Source organism: Oncorhynchus masou, chromosome 24, assembly GCF_036934945.1.
Source record: "Oncorhynchus masou masou isolate Uvic2021 chromosome 24, UVic_Omas_1.1, whole genome shotgun sequence".
NCBI lineage: Eukaryota > Metazoa > Chordata > Actinopteri > Salmoniformes > Salmonidae > Oncorhynchus > Oncorhynchus masou.
Genome location: NC_088235.1, coordinates 84,121,369 through 84,135,723, shown reverse-complemented (window position 1 = coordinate 84,135,723; position 14,355 = coordinate 84,121,369). Strand labels below are relative to the sequence as shown.

The 14,355-nt window shown below is 40.7% G+C and overlaps 1 protein-coding gene across 1 annotated transcript in view; it reads right to left on the bottom strand.

The window, feature by feature from the left end:
- Positions 1 to 14,355, bottom strand: part of LOC135512873 (ephrin type-B receptor 1-like) — a 202,228-nt gene that overhangs the window by 124,026 nt on the left and 63,847 nt on the right. Inside the window, exon 3 of the mRNA XM_064935338.1 lies at positions 10,524 to 11,208. Coding sequence (XP_064791410.1) covers positions 10,524 to 11,208 — 685 coding nt within the window. The remainder of the gene's footprint in view (positions 1 to 10,523; positions 11,209 to 14,355) is intronic.

Below are 14,355 nucleotides of genomic sequence, written 5' to 3'. Positions count from 1 at the left end.
TAGGACAATTAATCCCTACACCATGCAGTGCTGACTTTGGCATTTGAACAGGAATTGCAATCAGTTTTGCTTCAACATTGCTCGTCAGTGGGCTTGCGCCAGTCCGTCTTCATACAAACTTTGTATTTTAGGCTGTGCTTTTGTCTAACAAATGAATTGCTTATTGCTGGGAATCATTGTTCTATCGAAATAACCTTTTATGTTTTTAAAATATCCAGAAATATAGTTTACAGCTTTTGTAAGCTGGTCATTTAAAAAGAAAGTAGTAGAGGTGGAATTCTACACAGTGCACCTTTAATATAATGAATGTTGTAGAAAGAGCTGATTGCCAAAACAGCACTAAATGATAGATGAGGCTTTACAAGGTTTTCCCCCTCATTTTCAGTGTTGGATGACCATGGCCCTTCGCGGCGCTATAGTGGACAATCAATTGTTTTTTGCAAATGGTAAAAGAACAGACCATGTTTTACCACAACTAAGAATGCATTCTATCTAGACCTGGGAGAAATCATGTTTGACTGACGTGCTTAAGGACCATGCTTGTTTACTGGCACAATGCTCTTGACCACTAGTCTACCTGCCACATCACTTGCCTGCATCAATAAGCAACAGTACATTTGCGGACAGTGTCACAGAAAAATTGTATTGGAGGATGTTTTGTAGGGCAATGCCTCTAATCTTTGCCTATTTTTGTTCTGTTTTTCAGAAGACAACGGATTCTGAGGAAGTCACCCGTGGAGTGAAAATCGGTATCCTGGTCGTTGTGGATGGAGCTGCAGCAGATGACCCAATGCTAGCTGACAATGTGGACGTTGCCCTTGTGATAGAAGAGCAGGTGATCATACATGAGCTTCACAAATGTCCCAAATGCCTTTGCCACTTTGATTGGGCTTCTTTATTGTCTGAACATGGATCACCCAAAATGTTTGAGGTACACTTTCGAGGTAGTTCAGAAAATGTTCTTGAAGATTGGTGCAGAAAACTGAACAGCAAAAGTGCATGGGCTGAAGAACCGTCTTCTTTGTTAAGACAACTATTTGCTGTGGTTTTGTTTTACTTTACTTTTTAGTAGTTGAGTTAATTCCTCAGACAATGATGCTGTTATTTGCCTAAATCTTACAAATCTCAGTTTTGGGAAGACGTAAGTTACCCTATTTTAACGTGTTACCTTCAGTCTACAAAACTACAACCTTCTTTTGTTAGAGACCATTGATTTGCTATCATCTCTTCCCATTAACTACAGTGCATTCTGAAAATGTTTACAGCATGTTAGAAAAAAAATTCACACTTGACACCAACATGTCTTAGAAACCATTCTGAAGGTTGTCTTTGATCAGTGTTTGAAGTTTTATTTACCGTGCCATAAAACCATGTTTCAATGGTGCCATTTACAAATATGTATGGGTTTATTGGACAGAGGATTTTTTTTAAATTGACAAAACATTTATGTTTAGAAAAAAAAAATCTTAGCTGTTCGGATAAAAGACCAATTAGTGACAGCAGAAGTTGGCTGCCCGTTTAAATGGACCCAAAGACATGCATTTAAAAATATGCATTGTTAGATATTTTTTTTCATGACAATCAAAATGCATTCTAGGGAACAATACAATGTTGCAAATGTATTTGTTTGTTAATACATTGTGTAATAAATGTTCTGAAATACACGATAGGACTATTAAGTTGTCATTACAAGCTAGATGGAATTCATTGATTTCAATGTAAGTTGTTGAATCGATCAATGTACTGTTGATAGTAAATCAGTCATTGTAAATAAAGTCATTTTAAAATGAAGATAAGCTTTACTAAATCTGAACTTCGTTAAACTGCACATACTGGTTTATATTAAGTTTACATGTTTTATTTGTCAATGTAATTTTGTTGAGTTAGAACAGTGGTTCTCAACTTGCAGGCTGTGGCAAGCTTATCTGTTATGTCATTAATAGTTGAGTTATTTATGTGTGGCCTGCTTGACTTGCTCGTAGCCACAATGTAGCACCACCAGCCAAACAGGTTGAGAACTCTGTTACAATAACTCAATATGAAGTAGGCTTGACTTAAGTGCATGTTGAATGAACAATAATTGTAAACGGTTAACTCTTAAATGTGGCTTTAGACAATTCACACTTTAATGTTGTTCAACTTTTATTTCCAGTTATCTAGTTACATGGCCTTGTTCAAGCTCAGAGTACATTACATGTCACAAGTTTGTTATGTAGACTTTAAATGTAGTTATCTTAACTGTGTTACTAGTTATGATAACTTTATTAAAAGTTGACATATCAATATAGGAAAAAGATTTAACTCAGAATAGTAAGTTATAGTGGCAAACTCTTTTATACATTGAAGTAACTGGCTTTAGTTCAGATAACTCTAGCTTTAAGTTTGTTTCAACTTGTTATTTCCAGTCATCTAGTTGCGTGGCCTTTTTCAAGCTCAGAGCACTTAACAAAATGGTCTAAGCAAGGATAACGTGACATGTTATGTAAACTTTAAATGTAGTTATGATAACTGTATTACTAGTTACAATAACTTAACTGAAAGTTGACATAACAAAATCTGAAATTAGTTCAACTAAAAATGGTTGGTTATACTGAAATGAAGTGGATTTCTATTATTTGTCTATTTTTGTATACTGTATACTGTCTACTGTTTGTCAACAATAATGTAGCTTTAGTTATTAGAACTCCAAATTTATCATTAACATAAAAGGTTTAAAATTATTCAAATAATATCAAATGAAATTAACAATTCACAAACATCAAATTAACCGCCTATTGTTAGTCAAAATAAATGTAATAAAAGCTAGGATAACGTGAAATGTAAAGTGCTCTGAGCTTGAAAAAGCACATGCAACTAGATCACTGGAAATAATAAGTTGAAACAAAAAATTTTTTTTTACAGTGACGCAGGGGAGTGATGCATCAGATGACCTGGCCTCCACAATCACCCGACCTCAACCCAATTGAGATGGCTTGGGATGAGTTGGACCGCAGAGGGAAGGAAAAGCAGCCAAGAGCTCAACATCTGTGGGAATTCCAAGACTGTTGGAAAAGCATCCCAGGTGAATGTGATTGAGAGAATGCCAAGTGTGAAAAGCTGTCAAGGCAAAGAGTGGCTTCTTTGAAGAATCTAAAGTCATTTTTTTAACCCTATTTTGGTTACTCCATGATCCCATATGTTATTTCATTCATCATTCTACAATGTAGAAAATTGTAAAAATAAAGAAAAACCAAACTTGACAGATACTGTATATTTACAAAAAATATGGGGGATTGGAAATGATGCAGGTAATTACATTGATGGAAGCTACAATCTGCAGTATTAAAGCTAATCTACCCCATAAAAATGTATATAAAATCAAAAACAATATATATTTTCCAGGTGTATTTCCAAATACATTCCAATATTCAACTACGTTTCCAAATAAGAAATATCCAAATACTTACTTACAAATGTCTTTGAAAGTAATTGAAATACCCTAAATAGCAATTGAACCCAGGTCTGACTCATGCAAATACCAAGTCGCTCTTTATCACATGCAAACTGAAACAAAGGCACACTTACAGTGCCTTCAAAAAGTATTCACACCCCTTTTTCCACATTTTGTTGTGTTACAGCCTGAATTTAAAATGGATTTCATTCAGATGTTTGTGTAAGTTTATCGATAGCCTAGCATAGCTTGGTCACAAAAATCAGAAAAGCAATCAAATTAACCGTTTACCTTTGATGATCTTAGGATATTTTCACTCACGAAGACTCCCAGTTACACAGCAAATGTTCCTTTTGTTCTATAAAGATTATTTTTATACCCAAAGTACCGACGTTTGTTTGTCGCGTTATGTTCAGAAATCCACAGGAAAGAGCAGTCACGACAACGCAGACGGAAATTCCAACTAGTCTTCATAATGTCCACAGAAACATGTCAAACGTTTTTTTATAATCATTCCTCAGGTAGGTTTTAAAATATATATTCGGTAATATATCATAACAGTGGGAGGAACAATGGCCGTTTTACTCAATTGCGCACCAACTCACTCTGAGAGCCCCCACCTATCCACTTACACGATGTGATCCTTCACTCTCATTTTTTGAAATAAAAGCCTGAAACTATGTCTAAAGACATTTGATACCTTAGGGAAGCCACAGAAAAAGGAATCTGGTTGATATCCCTTTAAATGAAGGACAGGGACGCATAGGAACACAGAAGTTTCAAAATAAGAGGCACTTCCTGATTGGATTATCCTCAGGCTTTCGCCTGCAATATCAGTTCTGTTATACTCACAGACAATATGTTTACAGTTTTGGAGTGTTTTCTATCATAATCTGTCAATTATATGCATATTCTAGCATCTGGTCATGAGAAATAGGCCGTTTACTTTGGGAATGTTATTTTTCCAAACATAAATAGTGCCCCCTAACTTCAACAGGTTAACAATTGTTTAATGACTACCTCATCTCTGTACCCCACACATACAATTATCTGTAAGGTCTCTCAGTCGACCAGTACATTTCAAAACACAGACTCAACCACAAAGACCATGGAGGTTTTACAATGCCTCGTAAAGAGGGGCATCTATTACTAGATTGTTTTTTACCAGACATTGAATATCCCTTTGAGCATGGTAAAGTTATTAATTACACTTTGGATGGTGTATCAATACACCCAGTACCTACAAAGATACAGACATCCTTCTTAACTCAGTTGATGGAGAGGAAGGAAACCACTCAGGGACTTCACCATGAGGCCAATGGTGAACAGTTGAAGTTTACAGTTGAAGTTTAATTGAAGTTTAAGTTTAATGGCTGTGGTAGGAGAAAACGAGGGATGGATCAACAACATTGTAGTTACTCCACAATACTAACCAATTGACAGAGTGAAAAGAAGGAAGCCTGTGTGAGGGAAAATTGTATGTTTGTGTATCAGATCAATGCTGCTTTCATAATAACCAATAAGATAGGTTCATGGAAGTGACTAATTGATCGTGCATGGAGGAATCCTCACTATCAGTATAAGTAATTTGGCAGTACGCCCAGAACATTGCTGTATGTGAACCAAAAAGGGTATCTCAGTTTCAAGATCTCAGTTTGGAGAGAAGAAGCCTTGTGAGGTATTGGTCAGTCACTTGCAGAAACCGAAGTTAATGATGAATAAAGAATCATGTAAATCATGCTTTTATGACTTTTTTGTATAGCCGTATATAAGAAAAGTAACGGGACTGCCCCGGGGGAGCTCCCGACCGACGTGTACTATGGTACATTAACCTGTCTGAGAACGGGGATCGTGTCTGATTTCAACAAGGCTTTACAGCGAAAGCTCCACAAATGATTATGTTAGGTCACCAAGTCACAGAAAATCACAGCCAATTTTTCCAGCCAAAGAGAGTTGTCACAAAAAGCAGAAATCTATATTAAATTAATCACTAACCTTTGATGATCTTCATCAGATGATACTCATAGGACTTCATGTTACACAACACATTTATGTTTTGTTCGATAAAGTTAATATTTATATCCAAAAATCTCATTTTACATTGGCGTGTTATGTTCAGTGGTTCCCAAACATGCTGTGATTTTGCAGAGAGCCACATCAATTCACAGAAATACTCATAATAAACATTGAGAATAGATACAACTATTATACATGGAACTTTAGATAAACTTCTCCTTAATCATGAAACACGCCCTTCTTCCTGAAGAAATATTTATTTCGGTCTGTGCGATGAACTGAGAATCCAGCTGGCTGGACCGAGTCGGACAGTATATCCCGAGAGAGCCATGTTTCCGTGAAGCAGTATGTTGCAATCCCTGATGTCTCTCTGGAAAGAAACCCTTGCCCTGAGCTCGTCAACTTTATTATCCAGAGACTGAACATTAGCGAGTGATATACTCGAAAGAAGTGGGTGGTGTGCGCGACTCCTAAATCGGACGAGAAGATCACGCCGAGTACCTCTCCATCGTTATTGTTACCATGCCCGTTGGTCTTGTGAGCACCTGTGCTGTTGTATCGGCTTCCATGCTACGTGTTATTGTGCACTTGTTTTACGGGTCTCGTCCCGTGTATTATTTAGAGGTTTACACCTCGCATCTTGTTTGGGTGGAGAAAATAAAACCCTTATTACGTATTCCTGCACTTGTCTACTATCATTATACAACTTGACAGGGTCGGCTTCTGGAATCAGTTCAGTTGCCCTGGTGGGTGCGAACAAAGGATCTGCTTCAGGAAAGTCGTATTCCTGGTCGTGATGCTGGTAGTGCTGGTGAGTTACCGCCGCTCTGATAGCCAATAGGTCTTTCCGGCTGTATGTAATAACACAAAAACAATTCTGGGCTAACAATGTAAGTAATAATACATATACAAAAAAATACTGCCACTTTCCTATGAGGAAGAAGCGAGGCAGACCTCTGTCGGCGCCAATTTCACTTATGGGTATGCTTGTAATCGTTAAGGACTTGGGGAGTTTTCAGGATATATCATTTACAGAATGGAGCTAGTCTGCAGTCTGCATTCCACCAGATAATGGGAATTCACCTTTCAGCAAAACAATAACCTAAAACATAAGGCCAAATCTACACTGGAATTGCTTACCAAGATGACAGTCAATTTACAGTTTTGACTTAAATCTACTTATAAATCTATGGAAAGTCTTGAAAATGGTTGTTTATCAATGATGAATAACCAATTTGAGAGCTTGAAGAATTTTGAAAAAAATCATAGGCAAATGTTACACAATTCAGGTTTGACTGGACTGACTCACATCGCTACCAGAGATGATTCTAACATGTATTGACTCAGGAGGTTGAATACTTGTCTAATCAAGATAGTGTTTAATGTTTCATGAATGTTTTACAAATGTAAGATTTTTTTTCCACTTTGACATTAGAGTATTTTGTATAAATCTTTGACACAGAACACTTTGTAACACAACAAAATGTGGAAAAAGTAAAGGGTTGTGAATACTTTCTGAAGGCACTGTATTTTCTCTCCCTTACACCCTCATCTCTCTCTCATTCTCTTGTCCCTATTTGACCTTAATCTTCTCTCAGGACGTATAAATGGCATAGCCCCATTCTCCACCAGACCTCCCAGACTATCACCTTCGGTGGTGCTATGCCTACAGATTCCCTCTCCATAGAGTAAGAGTGAGTGAGAGGAATATCGAGTGGCGCCATCCAATTCTGTGTTCCATTTGGAGACCAGGCTCTGAGGAGCTTGCTGCAGAATGCCAAATGAAGTGTGTGTCTCTGTCTGTGACAGTGACAAACTGCCCTCAGCCCCTTGAGTGGCTTTGCCCTCTCTCTGTGTCCCCTGTCCTGTCCCCTCCACAGCAGGCAAGGGTGCCAGTGTGCCCACCTGTGCCAGCCATGCCAGCTGATAAATCGGGCATCTTGCATAAATAACAACCCCTGATAAGTTTGAGTATGAGCAGTCAATCAAGTTGCCAGTGAATCTAGCATCATCTGCTTCAGCCTACTGCATGTTAAATAACATTATTTGAATATTTGAAATATTAATGCTAATGTGTCTGGAAGCCAGAGAGACCTGGTGCACCTCTTCATTCTGTCCCTACCTTGGATCTATATTCAGAAGCAGTAGTATGGTGCCTCTGGTGCAAGAGAGAGGTGCATTCTGGGATGGCTTAAAAAGGGGCTATGGAGTGAGTCAGACATCAAGGGAACTGGCCATTGAAATAGTGCACAGTAGTGAGACGAGAGTTCGCTACCCATCTAATGAATAATGAATGTGTGCTGTACCGATGAGGCAGTCACACAGGATGTGGAACACTAGGTTACTTGACACTTTCAACTTGACAAATTTAACATTACATTAGTTTCTGCTAATGTCACCAGCCACTGTGTAGACCCTTTGGAACAATTTAAGAACACTTCCACAGCAAATAATCACCCATCAATGTGAAACCTGACTGATTTATATAGAATTTGTACTCTGCAGAATCTATACTTTATAGTGCCACTGTGGCGCAAAGTATCTACTGTCATTGAACAAAGGAACTGAATATAAGTCACCACATTTATATTCTGAGTCTATGGCCTCTCTCATGATCTCTCCTGTGTAATATATTCAGTCAGACCAACCATAGCGGGCGGCCTTGACCACTCTTCTTTACTGTTTTTTTCTCCTTCTCTGCTCTCATTCTCTCTCCAATCGTGTGCATTGAATAGATATGAGGTGAATTTAAGCCTGTAGCGAAGTGATCTGGGTTGAATCTACTTGGCCAATTAACATGTAATAAGAACACTTAATATCATTCAAAGACATATACACATGTGCTCCCCCCACCACCTCCACCCCCCTCGCTCCAGCTGCATTGATAAAGAGAGGTGGGAGATGTAAAAGGGTGTGAGAACAAAATGGATTAAAGACTCGATCAAAAGAAATGATTGGATACCGCGAGAAGATGGCGCAAAAGGACCTTTTAGGAAAAGGATAGAATAAGAAAAAAATATGGGAAAGAACATAGGAGGACAAGAAAAAAATAGATTCTAATATGATGTGGCGAGGCAGAGGGCACTAGCCTTTTTAATCTGACAAGCAGAGCCAATTTCCATGATTAATTATGCTGCTGAGCGCTGAGCTGATCTATGAAATTCTTATTAAATACCTGACAGTTGCAAGCTTGGTGGAGGCCACGTGTCAGCACAGGGCCAACATGCGTATTTACTGTAGCATTCACCATTAGCTTTCTCTCTGTGTGTCTTTCCCTGTCTTGTTCTCCTTTCTCTCTGCTCCGCCCCTACTTCTCTCTCTCCCTCTATCTCTGTCCCTCTTCTCCTCCCTCTCTTTCTATACTATTCTCCCCCTTCATCATCTCATTCCTCATACAATTTGTTATTCACACAGAGATTTTCTCAAGAGTGCCACTATGGTCCAATGATTGGCCGGTGTGGATACTGGTGGCAGGTGGCAGTTTCTTTTTGCACTATGATGTGGAGGTTTCAACAGTAAGCCGGCAGTTATCACTACACCATCAGGAAGCCCCGAGGTTGGGCTGGGTTGGATCTTGTATGGAGAGCAACTGGAGACCTAGATGGTCAGCCGGACTTCAACTCACCACATCTCTCCAGCAAGCAGTAGCTCTCCTATCCTATTCTCTGGCCAGCCACAAGGTGTTGATGAGCTGTCATCACATCTTTATTAACACTTCTGGAGCTGGATTCACAAGGCTTTTTGTAATGATAAATGAGACTTTCATGAAGCACTCCAAGGCCTTTCCAATGTGTTGGACTACTCACAGTCACATATGCCCAGCAGTAGGCAGTGACAAAAATCTAAAATGTCTCGACTTTCTGACAAATAATTAAACATCAGAGAGATATTTCATGTAGGTAATGCTAACATACTGATGCATGATTGAGTATATGAGCAGATGGACTGAAAAAAGTATCCTCAGAAACAATCCCAGACATAAAGGGATCAGGCTGCTAATAAAACACTGCAGAGCAGGGCCAAGTCTTGCTTTTAGAGCAGCACCATGTCACAGTAACCTGTCACTTAGAAATGTTCTGACAAGCGTATGAAAAAACATTCCAGTGGCTACACTTCTTTTTTCAATTATGAATCTGATCCTTTATTGTCACATACATCCACTCTCATAGACATAGTGACACTTTCATAAGCATGTCTTCACTATTAGATGACACATACCTATGTTACCGTCAGTACAGTAATCAGCTCTTGCTGTACCACTCTTTGACTGATCTAAATGCTCACCTTAGAGGCAGAACGAAGTCAAGGACTCCCCAGTCAAGGACTCCACTAGGTCATCTGTGAAACAGGCTCGACTCCATGTTAGGAGGAAAGGTTTAATATCTATATTATTGATCAGCGCATATGGCTGCCGATCAATCTTATCTGGTCTCTATACAGGCAGACTGACTGTGAGAGAATACACAGTAGGAGTCAAAAAGTGTGTGTGTGTCCTGAATGAGGTCACTACTGTAAGTAACATCAGAATGGAACACATTCTACTTCTATGAGACAAAGATCAAATCTGAACATAGTGCTGGGGGAGGAAAACATTCCATGCAGGTAGCTCACTGTAGATACTGCAGTGGAAAATCCAAAGAGCGAAACCTATCAGAAAAAGTTTATGGAAAACCTAACTTAATAACTTTGTTGGCATGATAATCAAATTACTCTATTGAATAACCAACATTTAAAACCATCCCCCCGTGCTTCTGACTGGTGCTAGACAAAACATTCCACTTTCGGTTCCTTGATGTGAAATAATTATTAAAATTATTAACTTTTCAAATTATATGCCTGCTGCTGGTCAAATCAGTCTTCCCTCAGTACAGTCTTTGATTGTCTGGCCGCCCACATAGCTATCCCCTGACAGCAGTGATTGCCAGACAAAACAAAATATTTTCTGCTCCTTACTTTGTCTATCATCACCACTGTTTCCACAGTGAGACACAATACCTTCAAATTTCCAATAGGACAGTAAGACACAGTAACACAAAGCGTGATAGGGGTTATTATGAGTGAGGAGAACTGATCTCACCTCTACAGACATTGCCGTTATCCGGCTCAAAGCCAGCCTTGCAGGTGCAGCTCCCGATGGGAACCATCCACTCCCCATCTCCATTGCAGTACAGCTTGATGGGCACGTCCACCTCCTCTGAGTTAGCAATGCACGTGCCTCTGGCGATGACCAGTGAGGTGCTCTCGGCGCCCGTCATCGTCTCTGGGAAGATGGCGAAATTTTGCACCACGCTGGGACATTTCTTATGGAAGACACGTACTGACAGCAGGGACATGCAGGCCCCATAGTCCTGGAAGGCCAAGTAGAACCCATTACGGGAGAGAGGGCCAAAGCTCCGCACCTCCGTGTTGACCTTCATCAATCGTCCGCCGAAGTCCACTTGGGAGAAACTCTCGTCGGCCGCGATGGTGTCCACCTTCAGGTAGGGAGCTTCCATCCAGAAGGAGGTTCCCTTGGTGGTGGCGATGACCGAGTCCGTCTCGTAGTAATAGAGGTTGAAGGTCTCCTTACAGGAGCCGGGGACACTGGGGATGGAGCTGCAGTCACGTACGGTGAAACGCATCTCCACATAGACACGCTGAGCCCCTCGTCTGTCGATGAAGGTGGTGAGGAGCCAGTTGTTCTGGCTGGGCTCGAACACGTTGCACACCTGGTAGGTCCTGATGGTGTTGAGGTTCTCATCGTAGCCACTCACCTCCTCCCACTGTGGAGAACAGACACACAACAAGTTAGAGCAAGGCTTCAATCAATCAACAAGTCCGTCCAAGTCATGGAGAGTGAGATTAGTGATAGTGAGAGAGACCGAGAGTATGGCCCTGCATATGTTTTCCCTCCATTTCCCAGTGTATTAATATACCTCTCTGAACGCTGGTATTGGCTGTTAGCGGCCCACAATCCACTCAGACACAGCCAGTCTACCACAGATAAGTGGCCCAACTGAAATCAATCTTGCGCAGGCATGACTGAGCAAGGCCTCACCACATTAGGACATTTGGTGCATTACAGACACAGGATTATACAAGGTATTGAATTAAAGCCTTAGAGAAACGATGGCCCATCGCATCAGAACGAGCTGCCTAGCTAATGGAGTCAGCATTTAAAGCAGTACACACGCGTTAGGGGGCTGTGAGCCAGCCATAAAGCACTGATAGGCCTTAAACACAGTCAATGCTTTCCCTACACCATTAATTCACACATTACCATTTATGTGACGGACCAGGATCACTGCTACTATGCATTAACACCACTGGTCAATTATTTATAATCATAACAGAAATGTTTGTGTGTTTTGTGTGTGTGTGTGTGTGTGTACCTGTTTGATGTATATGTGCAATATTATGATGTACTGTATGACGTTGAAAGGCCACTTCTCCAAAGGAGAATTACCATGGACCAAGAGAGGGTACACTGGATGTGGATTGGCCATAGCAGCCCACAGTCTGGCAGATGATGGAATGCATGAATACAGAACCACTAGTGGAGAGTACCCTACACACCATCCTGAGAGCTATTGTTTTATCCAACAATCCAGGCCTTCTTTAGGGAGGTGAGATAGATACACTGTCGTGTGTGTGTGTGTGTGTGTGTGTGTGTGTGTGTGTGTGTGTGTGTGTGTGTGTGTGTGTGTGTGTGTGTGTGTGTGTGTGTGTATGAGCAATAGATGAGGGTTGTGTGAAACAGGAGGTAATGTGGTGAGTTGTGGCTACTGGGGAGCACTGAAGCGGTGCATTGTGGGAGATCCTGTTGAAACAGCGGCCAGGAAGAGGACTAGATCACAGAGAGGTGAGATGATTAATGAGTTTACGGAGAGCCCTGACACAAATTAAACCGTATCTTTTTTCTCAGTGTCTCTCCTTCGCTCTGCCCCTCTTCCCTGGGATGACCATTCATCAGAATTAGAGCGACCTGTCCCTTTCAACACCAAGCAGACATTAATACAGCCAGATTCCAGCCAAAGAGAGCGAGCGAGGGGTAGGGGTGCTCAGCGCAGCTAGAGCCAAGCTAAGGGGACCCTCCATGTCTCTACCATCCACAGATGACCTATTTTCACAGCATTCCAGACTAATGTCTGACTATGTGTCTGACAGCAACATTAATTTCAAGTGCTGTGCCACAACAACTGTGCCAAGCATCCACTGTCCTGACAATGTTCCACACACAGGTGTTCGGAGATGCTAGATAGCTAATTAGAACAGGTGTTTGCATCTCTTCCTTAAGCTGTATCATTGAAATATAGCCATGTGGGAATCGTGTTATAAAGGTGTGTAATAATGAGACCGTTTTGATTGAGTGATGTTTTTTTGTTTCTTAATGCGTCTTCATGGGTCATACCCTGTGTGGAGATTCTGATGGTTTGTCGGGATGGATGGTTTGTTACGTAATGGGTTAGGAGAACTAATGTACCAGATTAGGAGAATTAAGGTAACAGGTTAGGAGAACTAACATAGCAGGATAGGAGAATTAACGTAGCAGGATAGGAGAATTAACATAGCAGGATAGGAGAATTAACGTAGCAGGATAGGAGAATGAACGTAGCAGGATAGGAGAATTAACGTAGCAGGTTAGGATAATTAACTGTGAAAGGCCGTACCTATTCACTGACGAAATCCTAGGAATGAGACGCGGAGACGTGACAAAAAGAAGGAAACTGTATTGGGAGTTCTTCCTCCAACTCTCCCCGGGACCGTATAAAAGAAATAACCGTTGGTAACAAATGCCAATCAAACAGCTTGAGCCGAACCTATCTCAGGGAATCCTACTGTCCTGGAATTCACCATGGTCTCAGACTCATAACCCCTGTCGCTAGTCAAATCAATTTTTTTTTATTGCAACGTCACTTATGAAAAAAGATTGCAGTCAGAGTGCGGTTTAACTGTGGTATACTGCAGTATACTGTAACTGCAGTTAGAGTGCAATATAATTGCAGTTATAGTGCAGTATTACTGCATTTCAACTACAGTACACTGCAGTTATTCTGAAATTACTGTATCCAAAATACCAGTCGACAGCAATTACTGCACTTTTACTGTAGTTTCAAAACTGCAATATTTTTTAGGATATAGATAAAAAATTACACGCCAGGACAGACGATTTTGTCACGCTACATGCTTCAGCACTCGGTAGTCCCGTTCTTTGAGCTTGTGTGGCCTACCACTTCACGACTGAGCCATTGTTGCTCCTAGACATTTCCACTTCACAATTATAGCACTTACAGTTGACCGGGGTAACTGTAGCAGGACAGAAATTTGACAAACTGACTTGTTGGAAAGGTGGCATCCTACTGTATGACTGTGCCACATGGAAAGTCAGTGAGCTCTTCAGTAAGGCCATTCTACTGACAATGTTTGTCTATTGAGATTGCATGGCTGTGTGCTCGATATTATACACCTGTCAGCAACGGGTGTGGCTGAACTAGCTGAATCCACAAATTTTAAGGGGTGTCCACATATTTCTGTATATATAGTGTATCTACCTCCACCACTCCAGTATCCCTGTCACCTTACCCCTATACATATCTACCCCCATCACTCCAGTATCCCTGTCACCTTACCCCTATACATATCTACCTCCATCACTCCAGTATCCCTGTCACATTACCCCTATACATATCTACCTCCATCACTCCAGTATCCCTATAAATATCTACCTCCATCACTCCAGTATCCCTGCACATTGTAAACATGATATTGGAACTGACTCTGTATATAGTATGCTTACTTACTTCCTGTGTTCATATTTCTTCTTATTTCTCGTGTTTTTTTCCCCAGTATTACATTGTTATTAATTATTGCATTGTTGGGATTTGAGTTAGCAAGAAAGGAATTTCACAGTACTTGTGCATGTGACATTA